The sequence below is a fragment of the Galeopterus variegatus genome, unplaced genomic scaffold, assembly GCF_000696425.1.
Source record: "Galeopterus variegatus unplaced genomic scaffold, G_variegatus-3.0.2 Scaffold1540, whole genome shotgun sequence".
NCBI classification, from domain to species: Eukaryota; Metazoa; Chordata; class Mammalia; order Dermoptera; family Cynocephalidae; genus Galeopterus; species Galeopterus variegatus.
Genome location: NW_007727651.1, coordinates 281,213 through 293,864, shown reverse-complemented (window position 1 = coordinate 293,864; position 12,652 = coordinate 281,213). Strand labels below are relative to the sequence as shown.

At 53.3% G+C, this 12,652-nt stretch overlaps 1 protein-coding gene across 1 annotated transcript in view; it reads right to left on the bottom strand.

The window, feature by feature from the left end:
* FGF18 (fibroblast growth factor 18) overlaps nucleotides 1-12,652 on the bottom strand; it is a 25,931-nt gene that overhangs the window by 10,703 nt on the left and 2,576 nt on the right. The window contains exon 2 of the mRNA XM_008577565.1: nucleotides 1,684-1,790. Within this exon, the coding sequence (XP_008575787.1) occupies nucleotides 1,684-1,790 (107 nt within the window). The remainder of the gene's footprint in view (nucleotides 1-1,683; nucleotides 1,791-12,652) is intronic.

The window sequence follows — 12,652 nt, the reverse complement described above, 5'->3', positions numbered from 1 at the left end:
CGCGCCCCGGCCCGCGGCCCCCAGCCCCTGCCCCGAGCCCCCTCTCCAGCCGGCCGGCCTCGCAACGGCGGAGAGTGAATCACTAATTAAAACCACTCCTCGGCATCCCGGAGCCGCGCTCTTCGGATCACTATTATTTTGCTCTTTGAGAAGCTGCAGTTGGTGTGGGCAGTGCGGCTGGAATCTTTTCCTTCCAAATTGGGCTTTGAATTCCGCCTAGCTCCAGTGTGGGACCTGGGAGGAGGGCCCAGGACGTGGCCAAGCCTCAGCTTTCTCATCTGTGAAATGGGGATGGTAGGGGTACCAACCTCGTGGGATTATTTGGAAAGGTTTTTGTTCAGTGCCTGGCAGAAAGTAGGTGCTCAATTAACAGAGGCTATTGTTAACAAATAAGAACGTGACAGTGCCCTGTCTCAGGTCCTTGGCCTTTTACACCCTCCCTAGCCACTTAGGTGTGGGGGAGAGGAAGCAGGAGAAGAGCTGGGGGATTCAAGAAATCAAAAACATGGCTTTAACACAACTGTAGCCATATTCCCCCGACCCTCAACAAAGTGTAATGAACTACAAATAACCAGCCAGAGCCTTGTCTCCACATCTCCCTTGGACTCTGGGTCTACCCTCCACCCTGACTCCACCTGTCCAGAGAGAATCTCCCCCCGCCCCCCCCCAGTTATACAAGTTGGATATGGGAGGGAGTAAAGCCCCTACAGAGAGAAGGGGACAGAGCACTTGACTCCACCACAGAGCTGCTGCCAGTAACATCTTCCATTTATACGCCCAAAGGAAGCAAGTGTGTGACTTTCACAAACACACACACCCAGGGGAAAAAGAGGGGTACCGAGAAGCAGCATTGCTGGAGACTCACAGCCCCCAGCACTTGGGTCCACTCCACTCACACCCACACCCCTGCCCTAATTTGTTACATGCAGCTTTCTTGCCTGTTCCAAAGTAATAAAATCTTCCTGAAATGCTAGAACCGTGAGGCCCAGCGCTGACGGGGCGGCCGGGTTCTGGAGGTCGCTGCTGCGGGGCACTGTAAACCCCAGGCGACTGTTAAAATGATGGCTGCAGCCACAGCCCTTGGCTTGCTGGTACCCTGTTCCCAGACATCAAGAACACAGAGGTGGGATGCCCCAGAGCTCCTCTAGGGTTCTCCCACTACTGAGCCAGCCAGAGCTCCACATATGCCAGGAGAGACCAGAGCCCTGTGTACACCCAAAAGTCACAGCCTCGGCCTGGTGGGCTTCAGGTGCTGAGGCAGAGAAGTGGGGAGTGAAAGGAAGAGATTACAATGGGGAGTTCTCTCTCTCTCTCTCTCTCTCTCTCTCTCTCACACACACACACACGCACACACACTCAGACATACACACACACACACACACACACACACACACATACGCTCACTGGGCCTGTTTTCCATTTGGGGACACACACACGCACACACACTCAGACATACACACACACACACACACACACACACACACACATACGCTCACTGGGCCTGTTTTCCATTTGGGTATATATATATATGATTTATAATATACTTAAATGCCCAGCTTGTAAAGTTTTCTTCTGTGTCTTAAGACATATCCTAGCTGACAGGGCCCTGGACACACTGTTCAGCTCCCCAGAGCTCCCAGAGAGGGACCCCGAGTTCCCTGAGAATTCCAGACCATCACTTACCTTCCCCACAAGCTTGCCTTTGCGGTTCATACACAGGTAGAATTCTGTCTCCTTGCCCTTGATCCGGACCTGACTACCGAAGGTGTCTGTCTCCACTAGGAGCTGGGCTTCGAAAGGCAGAAGGAGAAAAAGACACTTTTTTTACCAGGGGCAATGGCTTGGTCTAAAGGCTCAGTGACATGGTTTCTGACCCTATCCCTGGTCCCTCACTTCCCCAAAATTAGGCACAGGGGAGCCTCTGACAGGTCCCATTGGAGCACCCTGCCCCTCAAGCAGGGAGATGGAAGCTGCCTTCACCTGTTCCCCCACTCCAGGATCTTGGCTCCACTTGGGCCCCAGATGGCTCCAGCCAGAGGGGAATTCCGTCCCCTGTGGCTAGATATCAGTGTGCTCTTATCCCCTTCATCACACACCTCCCCCAACCCCTCAACTCCATTCCCCAGAGCAGGACAAACAGCCATACAAATAACCCCATGCCCCAAAACAGGACAGACGGCCACACAAATAACCCCAGAGAAGTAGCAATCTCTGGACTAAGTGGACAGACAGATGCACATGTGTGTGCATACACAAACACACACACACACCCTGCATTTGGGACATCAAGCTGTTTCCTCCAAAAGTTAGGTTGAGGCCCCTTCGCCCAGAGCAAACATCTGGAACCCCTGCTAGTGCCCCCTTGACACCTCTGCTCTGGCCTTCAAAGCAGGGAAGGTACAGGGAGGGGAGGAGCAAGCCCCCTGGGAAGGGGCTTATTCCAGGATATTCCACTTCCCTCAATCAAGGCCACCAAAGCTAAGGGGTAACTAATTCCCATGAGCCCAGAAGTTCCAATCAGGACTCAATTTCCTGTGGTCCAGGGTGGGAGACCCCATGCTAGACCATCCATGCTCCACCAAGCCTCCCTCAGGATGAGGGTGTTCAGAGCTGATCCTCCAAAGCCCTGACTGAACAAGGACATCGAGTGGCCAAAGTGTGACTGTCCCTTGATTAGGCATGCTGTGTCCAGACCCTTCCCTCTTCCTCTTCCAGTCCACATTTTTCCCCAGTAGGGTGCTCTGTGACTTCTGGTAAGCCATACACCCTCTCTGAGCTCTCTCTCCTTTCTGGTCTTAAGTCCCTGTGCCTGGGTCCCCACCACCACCTCCCCTCTCCGCAGCTTTTTTGTGCATGCAATCCCCCCAATTCTCACACTCCTTCCCTGACCTTTTGCTTCCCAGCACCTGCCCCTCCCTCACCCACAAAAGTTTAATTTCAGTGGCAAGGGACTTGCTTTTCCATAACAAAAATCATAGCCCCAAATTCCTGAGTACAGTATCCTCGGAGCCACAGAGTGTACCTCAGTGCCCCTAAAATACACCAGGTATGATTTTAATAAAAAAAATTTACAAATATAGACCCTGGTGCCCTGCTGTGAAAATTAAAACCATCTGGAACTCAAGACTTCCAATAATTAATCTAGCCCCCCTTTGACACCACTACTAATTAAAATATGATACTCACCTTTCCAAGGGGGAAAAAAAGAAGAATTTACATAAAATTTAAAGATCTAACAAGAATTTAGTAATTCTGGAAACCAGGGGAGGCACATTCTTCTCTCCACCTTCCCCCCATCCCTAGTAAATACTGAGTCAGGAATAGTAACCAATGCTGGGATGGGGGTCAGGGTACACACCCTTGATCCTCCCTGTTCCCCTTTAAATCAAACTCCTATTAGCTCCAGGGCCAAACATCACCGCAGCTCTGGGACTTGCTGTCTCTGTCTCTTCACAAAGCTCAGGTCCTGTATGGGTCAGGGTTTGGGGATCCAGGACAATTCCAGGAGCTTCTGATGAGAGCAGCATGTGTACAGGAAAAGAGGAGAGCTTTGGAATACCCAGGTCTGCATGTGAACCCCCAGCCCCACTTGGGACTCAGGTTCTTCACCTGTAAAATGGGGATAATCAGACTTCATCTCTCACAGGTATTGTGAGGATTACACAAAATGCAGCTCTAAAGAGCTTCACACCCTGTTCTCAGAGGTTGGGAGGGGAAACCCAGTAACTGTTGTTTACGTTTCCTAAAATTGCAAACCAAACTGTTTTCTGGAGAGGAAAAAAAAAACACGGCAAAGGGGGAGCAGAGCCCGTCTCCACTGGTCTCGCCCTCTTATCGGAGCCTCCTCAACCTCCCCCATGGCCTCAGGCACCCCGCACTGTGAAGTGCATCAGAAAATGCCTGGGGTTGGCACTCACGGGGTCTGATTCTGTTTCTGGCATTGCCACCCTAGGCTATGTCACCTTAAGCAAGCCACGCTGAGCCTCAGTTTCCTCACCTGTGCAAGAGAGAGGGGCTCAACCCTCTCCTGGTTCTCCCTGGAATTGGAGAGTAGGGTCCAGGAGAAGGGCAGAGATGGGGGACGGTAGGAAGCGGAGGAAGCCACGAGGCTGGGTCCAGGCAACCCCAAGAGAGTCTGAGGTGGAGATTCTGCTCTGTCTGCCCCTCCCAGCATATACAGCACATGCGTGTGCCCCTGTCCTCAGGGTAGCTCCTGCTGTGCAACAGATCCCATGTGAGCTCACTGAAGCCACCCATCCCCTTGAGGTTGGGTATCTTTGTCCCCAGTTTACAGTGTAGGAAAGTGAGACTCAGAGAAGCAACCCGGCAGAAATGGTGGACATCAGGACTGCCTGCAGGAGGCCTGGGCTCTAGGGGAGTGGCCCCCAGCTCTGGAGGGATGTGCCTCCAAACACAGTCCCTCACCACTTGTCAGACAGAGCCACTGCAGGAAGCCCTGGCTTTGCCTGAGCCATCCAAAGGGCCAGGGGCTGGAGCTGGACTGTGCCTCCACCCGCCGAAAGCCAAACCACCCCCACCCTAGTGAGGGGAACGTCTGTGCCCCGCCGCAATGCCAGGGGAGCCAGAAGTCTGTTCTCCCCCCGACCGCAGCATGCAATGGAGTGACCTAGACTCCACTCAACACATGACATCATGAGGAGGGAGCTGGGCCAGAATTATGTAAAGTCTTTGGGGAGTAATAGCAGCAGCAGTTCTCAGAGAGAGAGAGAGAGAGAGAAGAAGAAAGTGAGACGGAGAGAGGGAGAGAGAGACACTACCCAAGCCAGGTTTGCCCCAGAGCCGGCCTGGTCCTCAACATCACACCCCCCTCTCATGACCCAAGCCACCAAGACACAGCTCTCAGGAGCTAGAAGCCTCATTTTGGCTCAGTTCCATTCATGGCGGCTGTACCCGGCCTGGGGGAGGAGTTGATGACATTATCTCGCTGTACTCATCAGACTTCCTCACTGCCCTGGCAGGGCCACCGTGCCCTCCAGCCTGCACAACACAGGAGCTGCCCCCCTCTGCCAGTCTTGCCCCCCCCCCGCCCAGTCTCTCCTCCACACATCAGCCAGAGGAATCTTTTCAAAATATAAATTTGATTCTGTCTCTTTCCTGCTGAAAACCTCCCAGTATCCCTGGCCCACTTAGAAGAAAGTGCAGACTCTACTGGGACCACAAGGGGCACATAATCTGGCCTCTGCTGACCAGCCCTGCAGCACACGAGCCTCCTTGCTGCTCCTCTGGCATGCTGAGCACATGCCACCTCAGGGCCTTTGCACTCGCTGCTCCCTCTGCCTGGAGGTCCCTTTGCCCAGAGCTCCCCATAGTCACTTTGCACCTCCCAGGTTGCCACTCAAATGTTACCTCCTCTGAGAGGCCTTCCCTGACCACATTGTCTAATGCTGGCACCGGCCTCCCCCATCCAGCCCTGCCCCATTCCTGTGCTCCATTTCCTCAGAGCTCTCCTTTGAAATGGTCTTCTTTGTTACCCTTTCCACTGTCTGTCTCCAACCACCAGAAGGTAAGCTCCAAAGCACAAGGACTTAGCTGTCTCATTCCCCACTGGGATTTCCAGCAGCTAGCCTGTGCCCGGCCCGTGGTAAATGTCCAGTAAGTCAGTTTCAATAAATGCATAAACAGCCTTGTGAGGTGGTATGACTGCCACTCTTCAAGAGTTAAAGAAAAGGAGATTCAGGGAGGGGGAGGGACTCACTCAAGGCCACACAGCTGGTAACAGCAGAGTAAGGGTCTGAACCAGTCAATGCCCTTAACCACTCTGCTCCCTCCTGGTGTGACTCCTGGGGTTACACACTCTCTAAAACCCTGGGCTCCCAGCCACCCATCCCCAGCCTCAGTGACAAAGGGAAAAGCCCTTGCTGTGTGGCAAAGGGAAAAACCCTGCCCCTCTCTGGGCTGTGACTAGGTAACCTCTAAGGCCTCTTTCAGTTCTGCTCCTCTAGGAAGTATCAGTAACTCACATTTATTTAGAGCTTATGATGTGCTGGGCACTGTTCTAATTACCTGACTTGCATTATCTCATTTAGCCCTTAAGACAACCCTATGAAGTTAGAACTATTGTTATTATCACCATTTAACAGGTGAGAAAACTTCCCAAGGTCACACTTGTTGGACCTAAGATGCAACCCAGGCAGCTGACCCTGAAGTCTTGGTCTCAGCCTGTCTATTCCCCCCACCCAAACTCAGGTTGCCGTCCCCATGTGCCCCCCGCCCATTTCTTTTAAATGCCTGGAGTAACAATGATAACTTAAAAGTTATAATAACAGCTAATACTTTTGGAGCATCTTCCATGTACCAGGCACTGTGTTAAGAGTCTGAACATGGAATATCTCATCTGATCCTCACAACAACCCTATGAGGTAGGAATTATTATGCCGTTTAACAGATGAAGAAACCAAGGCAGGTAAGCAGTTAACTAGTAGTTAAATTACTTGCCCAGAGTCACACAGTAGGGCCAGGGGTTAAACACAGGCAGAGTTCCTCCAGAGCTAGTCTGAGACAGAGATTCAGGCCGAGGTATGTGGACAGAGTGGGGACAGACATTGTGCAGGCTGGCGCTGTGGACAGAGTGGGGACAGACATTGTGCGGGCTGGTGCTGACAGAAAAGAGAAGTAGCATTGATTGATTCATTCATTCATTCATCCCAGCTGGGTTTCCCAGGGGAAGTCCAGGGCCTCATTTTGAAAACTTTGGGTTTGAAGGGTAGGAAACAGCAGAGAAAAAGACAGAGAGGCAGCCAGAGATCTAGAGGGAGACACAGCACAAAGAGAGATAGAGTTGGATCACAGAGAACAGGAGACAGGGTCCAAAGAAAGGGACCCCAAGAGAAAACTGTAGAACAGGTTTGTTTTCCCCAAGCCAGGGGAAAATTCCCCAAGACCTGCAAGAACAGCAGGGGAGCTAGAAGCCAGTGAGAGACACCTGGGCCCTGCCAGTCCTCATCCTAGTGCTGACAGAGCTGCTGGCTACTCTCCAGGCATCGTCCTCCAGCAAGGAAAAGTCCTTGTCACGAAAGGCGCTGGGAGGTCACACCAAATCAGTCCTCCCTTCCTCCCCTCTGAAGGTGGACCAGATCGAGAGGAAGGGAAAGGTGGGGGTTGGGGGAGAAGATATCCTTTCTGGAGATGTTTCCCCATTGCTATTAAATACACACACACACACACACACACGCTACAGTCTTTTCTCCAAACGTGCCCATAGTCCCCATTCTCCTAAAGTCCCCCAAGGAGGTTTGCAGGCCACGTGGACTCACCAGAAAGGAAGAGGAAAAAATCAATAGGATTGATCAGGAGCTATATTTAAGCCTAGCTGTACTCTAGTGTAGCCATTTCAGCCATGGGGTCAGCGAGGCGTAGGTGGCCATTCCTCACAGGGGACAGAAGTCATGGGATGTGAGCTTAGAGGGCAGGGGGGTTAGTCTGAGATATCTATGTCCCTTCCCAGCTGGGAGAGCTCCTAGGGGGAGCTGGTTCTATAGATCAGCGTATCCCTGCTGCATAATGCCAAGCTGGCTGGATGGAAGGATGGGAGGAAGGCAGGAGGGAGCATCGATTTGCAGGTGCCCACTGTGTCCTGAGCTCTGTGCCAAGCACTCCCTGGAGTATGAAAAGAAGCCTCTCTACCCAGGTACACACACAGAGTTAGCTATGCATTCACTCACTCAAGCTTACACTGGGCACCTCTTTGTAGTTGGCTCTGTGCACTGAGGATGCAGCAGTGAACAGCGGACAAGAAACCTCTACCCTCCAGTTTGCACGCTAACAGGAGAGACAGATAGCAGAGAACCAAATACATAATAGAATGCCAGGTAGTGACAAGCTCTGGGAAGAAAAATAGACCCTTGTGGGTATAGAGATGGGGACTCTGAACAGAAGCCTGGGTGAAGTGAGGGAGCAGACCACAAGGGTGTCAGGGAGAAGAGCATTCCCAGGTTGAGGGCTCAGCACATGTGAAGACCTGTGGACAGGAATGCTCCTGGCATGTTCAAGGACGACAGAAAGGAATGAGCAAGAAGGGGGTGACAGAGCTTGGAGAGAGCTTGAACAGAGGTTGGAGCAGTCTCAGGAGCCAGGCCATGCCGGACCTTCTGGCTGATTCAGGGACTTGGACTTTATTTTAAGTGAGATGAGTGCCTTTGTGCAGTGGGGTGACACACACTCACATTTTGGACAGCTATATGGAGAATGAACTATGGGAGGTCAGACTCAGAGGATGGGGGTCCCTGCTGCTTCAGCCACACCAGCCAGCTCAAAGGACCTTGCTCCTTGCTCAGACACAGCCCTCTAGCAAGTACCAGAAGGATGGAAATAGTGACAAGAGAACCCCCTCCCATCCCCAGTACCAGTTCAGCATAAGTCCTGGAAGGTCCCACACACCTTCCTACATGAGCCACACAAGGCAGCTCCAGATGATGCTTTGAGTGGCCCCACACTTAATTTATTCATTCATCCAGCAACCTTTGAGGGATGGCTGCTCTCTGCCAGGCATTGCACTAGACAGGGGGACATGGCAAAATGCAAGACTAGGTCACTACCTTCAAGGAGCTCACATTCTCCAAGGGGAACCAGCCACATCAACAGATGGCTCCTGTTGGAAGCAGGAGAGCACAAGGGCTCAGGGGTGCTCCATCCAGCCCGGAGCTCAGGGAGGCTGCCCGACAGAGCAGAGCCCATGCCAGGGCCCTGGAATAACGGATTCATGCCAGTCTTGAGCTGCAGGAAGCTCAGAGCACTAACTCCACACCCTGCACCCACCCATGTTAAAGGGGGGGAAACTGAGGTGGGCTCAGGTCACATGGAAAGTTAGTGGCCTAAACTAAACTTAGAGTCAGCCCCTAATAAGGACTGGAGGCTCTCAACTGTGAGCTCCTTGAGGGCTGAGATCAGCTCTGTTTTCCTCACCATTGCATCCGTTGTGCTCAGAAATTTTTGTTCAATGACAGGACACTAGACTCCACCCAACATGAGGGTTCAAAGGCCCTCCTTCCTCATGTGGTCTAAGACAGCAGCCTGAGTAGGGTCAACCCAACCCTGCTGCTCAGAATCATGCTGAAGAAGCCTCTTCTGCCTGCCTCTGACATGCACGGGTCCCACTGATGGGAGGGAGGGGCGACCCTTCCTCCCCTAGGGTCCCCTCTGGAAGCCTCAGGAACCAGTCCCTGGAAGGGGAACCTCAACCTGAGCCCATAACGACACCTCTTGCCCACCCCCAATCCAGACAACACTAATGAATTCAAGTGGTTATTATTAATATTCTTGTTTTCACAATCATATCATCTTTGGGCATAAGATGATCTCTCATTTCAATTACCCCATTTTGCAGAAGAGGTTACAGGATCAGAAAAGCTAACTCAGATCCATGGTCTCCCAACTCATAAGTGATTCAAATCCCATCGGACTCCAGAGTCTACATGCTCAGCCCTCAAGATACCATCTCCCTGGCTAGCACGGCCCTTTTGCAGGCCTTCTCTGGGCTTGTTCTGGGCACGGCCAGTCTTGGGCAGCTGGCCTAACTGCAAAATGGGTTTTTCTAATTAGTTTTTTCCTGAAGTAGAGAAACCCTGCTTTCAAAAGAAATCAGGCAGGAATATTCAATCCTAAGTATAATAATCTTAAGTATAAAAGCAGAGTTGCTTCCGCACACTCCCCGCCCCCCTCACCACCCAATGCTAGAGTCCTCACCACTCCCTGCACATGGGCTCAGCTGGCCCCAGGCTCTCCCCTTCTAAGGCTCCAGCCCCATCACCCAGCAGCCCTGTTCCTGCAGCCAGGAGGAGCTGACACTTCCACCCCCCTTCACATCCCAGGCTCAGGAGCATCATCCTCAAAGGCAGCTACAGTGGGGCCTTCTCATCCCACTTGGCAAATGAAGAAGCTGAGCCCAGAGCTGGAGACTCTTGCACCAGGCTCTGCAGGCTGCTCAGGGGCAAAGCTGCAACTGGGACCCAGGTGTCCTGTCTCCTGGTCCAGTGTTGGTGGCAACTGCCTGCAGGACAAAGGTGACCAGGACCAAGGACAAGAGGGGAGAGGCTGATATAATCCCAGGTGGGCATGGTTTCCCCGCTTCAGCCCTCCGCCTGCCAGGTATCCCACTAATTAAGCCTCCAATCCTCTGGCCAGCTGTCTTCCCCCTCCAAAGCCCAGGCCAAGGCTAAGAAAGCCCCTCATTCCTGGAGCAGCCCACCCTTAGGGACCTCAGAGTGCTGGGAAAAGTTTAGGGGGCCATAGAGAGTCCCTCTGGCAGAATACCAAGGTGCAGAAGCCCCACTGGCATCTATGCAGAATTCACCAAAGGACCACCCACTGCTGCAAAGCAGGCCAAGAGCCCCTGGCAGGGCACCTGGATAAAGCAGGACCCACAGCTTGAGCCCACAGAATCTGGTGCCTCAGGATGCTGACCTTCTACAGACTCACACTTGAGATCCAAGTGTTTGTGGGGATTCCAGATTCCAGGTGTTTATATGGATCCTGTTTATACCTGGTGTTTGCTGAAATTCTGAGACTACATGTTATAAAATTATGTGATTCTAAGTGTGCATTACAAGTCTCAGACTGCATTGTTCTTTCATCTGGATGAAGACCTGAGAAGAGGGACAGGTCCCCGAACCATCCTGGGCCCTCTGGCCACCCCTCCCCCAGAGGCAGGGCTGACTCTTAATGCATATCGAAGGAACAGCCCCATCCTCCTGCCCCAGCTTGGTCACATAAATCACCTTCCCAATAATATTTATATTGATTATCTAGATTGGAAGCCTCAATTGGTTCCATTGTCTCACATCCTTTCCCAGGGCTCACAGATGGGGTCCCTTAGCCTCATCTGTGTTTCTAATGCAACATTTAAATGGAAGAGCAGCAGCCAGCAAGGCCTCATGCTGCCCTGGGTGCTGGGGGGTTGGAGGAATACATAAACATATTCCTTGAGAGAGGATGATTAAATACTAGAGTTTGTGGAGCTGGAAGAGAAGCTGAGCTGGGCAAGTCCCTGGATCCTCAAAGTGTGGTCCATCAGCACCACCTGGGCCTTTGTCAGAAATGCAGAAGCTCAGGCCCTGCCCCAAGCCCACTGAATCAACATTTGACAAGATCCCTTGGTGACTCCCACAAACGTTAACATTTAAGAAGCACTACTCTAGCCCAACCCTTGTATTGTACAGAAGAGAAACGGAAGCCCAGAGAAGGCAAAGGCCTCGTCTGAGGTCACAAAGCAGGTAAGAACCCTGAGTTCCCAGTTCAGACAGAGGAAATGAGACAGCAAGTGCCTTCCAGGGTGAGGGGCCGGCCATCCCTGGGCTCCTCTCCCTCCCAAGTTCCTGCCTCGTGTCTTGGTAGCCCAGAGAAGGCAAAGGCCTCGTCTGAGGTCACAAAGCAGGTAAGAACCCTGAGTTCCCAGTTCAGACAGAGGAAATGAGACAGCAAGTGCCTTCCGGGGTGAGGGGCCGGCCATCCCTGGGCTCCTCTCCCTCCCAAGTTCCTGCCTCGTGTCTTGGTGTGGACAGATGGTTCAGACTGGAGTCTGACCCTCCTGTACTCTCTCAGCCTGGAGGGGCCAGCGAGAGCTCCAGGGACTCCCCAGGAGGGCACCTCCTCCTGCCCCAGCCAGCCAGCTGCCCCTTCCCTGGCAGCAACTGGACAGCAGCTCCCAGGGAAAACTACCACCTGGGTCTGCCCAGCACAGCCAGGCGTCCACCGAGGGGGGCCACGGAGAGACGGAGGCCCCAGACAGGTGACCAGCAGAGGGCCTGGGAGAGGCGGGAGGAGGGAAGCTGTAGTCAGAAGGAAGGAGGCCAGGAGAAGGACAGAGGTGGTGGGGAGGGGGAGACAGAGAGATGGACAGAAACAAAGAGGGAAGGGGTGAGAACCAGGAAGGAAGAAGGGGAAAGAACAGGAGGGAAGGCAGCTGGCCTGGAGGTGTGGGAGCCCAGCATGGCCCAGCCCAGCCCTGCCCTGCCCAGCCCGGCCCGGCCCAGCCCAGCCCCCAGTGATGGTGCAGCTGCCACACTTGGGCCCTACCATGAGGTCAGTCCTGCCCCGGGGCTGAGTGAAAATAAATGGTGTCCAAGATAAAAGGTCCAAGAAATTATTTGTCTTGTTGTCAAGTCCTGACTGCAATGGGCAGGAGCCGGCAGGCAGGCGGGGCACCCTCCCAGAAACCAAGGCTGGTAGGCTCGGCTGCGCACGCAGCACCCCGGCCCCAGCATGTGCCTAGGCCACCTAAGGCCCCACCTCCCCAGGCCGAGGCTGGGGACCTGGGGTGCCTCCCACAGCCTGGGCCTGAGAAGGCAGAACCGGGTGGGGGCAGGTGCTTTCCCGGCTGTGAGGGGTAAGGACCAGGAGGCCTCACAGCAGCCCTGCCCTGCCTTTTTTATTTTATTTTATTTTTTTTTCCTTTTTGTCTTTTTTTCGTGTCCGTGGATCGCAACCCTCAGCATCGCGCCCGTACCGGACCGGGACCGGCAACGGGATTGCAACCCTCGGCGCTGCGCCCGCACCTCGCTCAGCCAGTGAGCGGGAACCGGTCTGTATGTGGGATCCGAACCCTCAGCAGGAGCACCGCCGCGCTCCCAAGCGGCGCACTGTAACAGTGCACCACCGGGCCGGCCCAGCCCTGCCTTTTTTATTTTATTTTATTTTA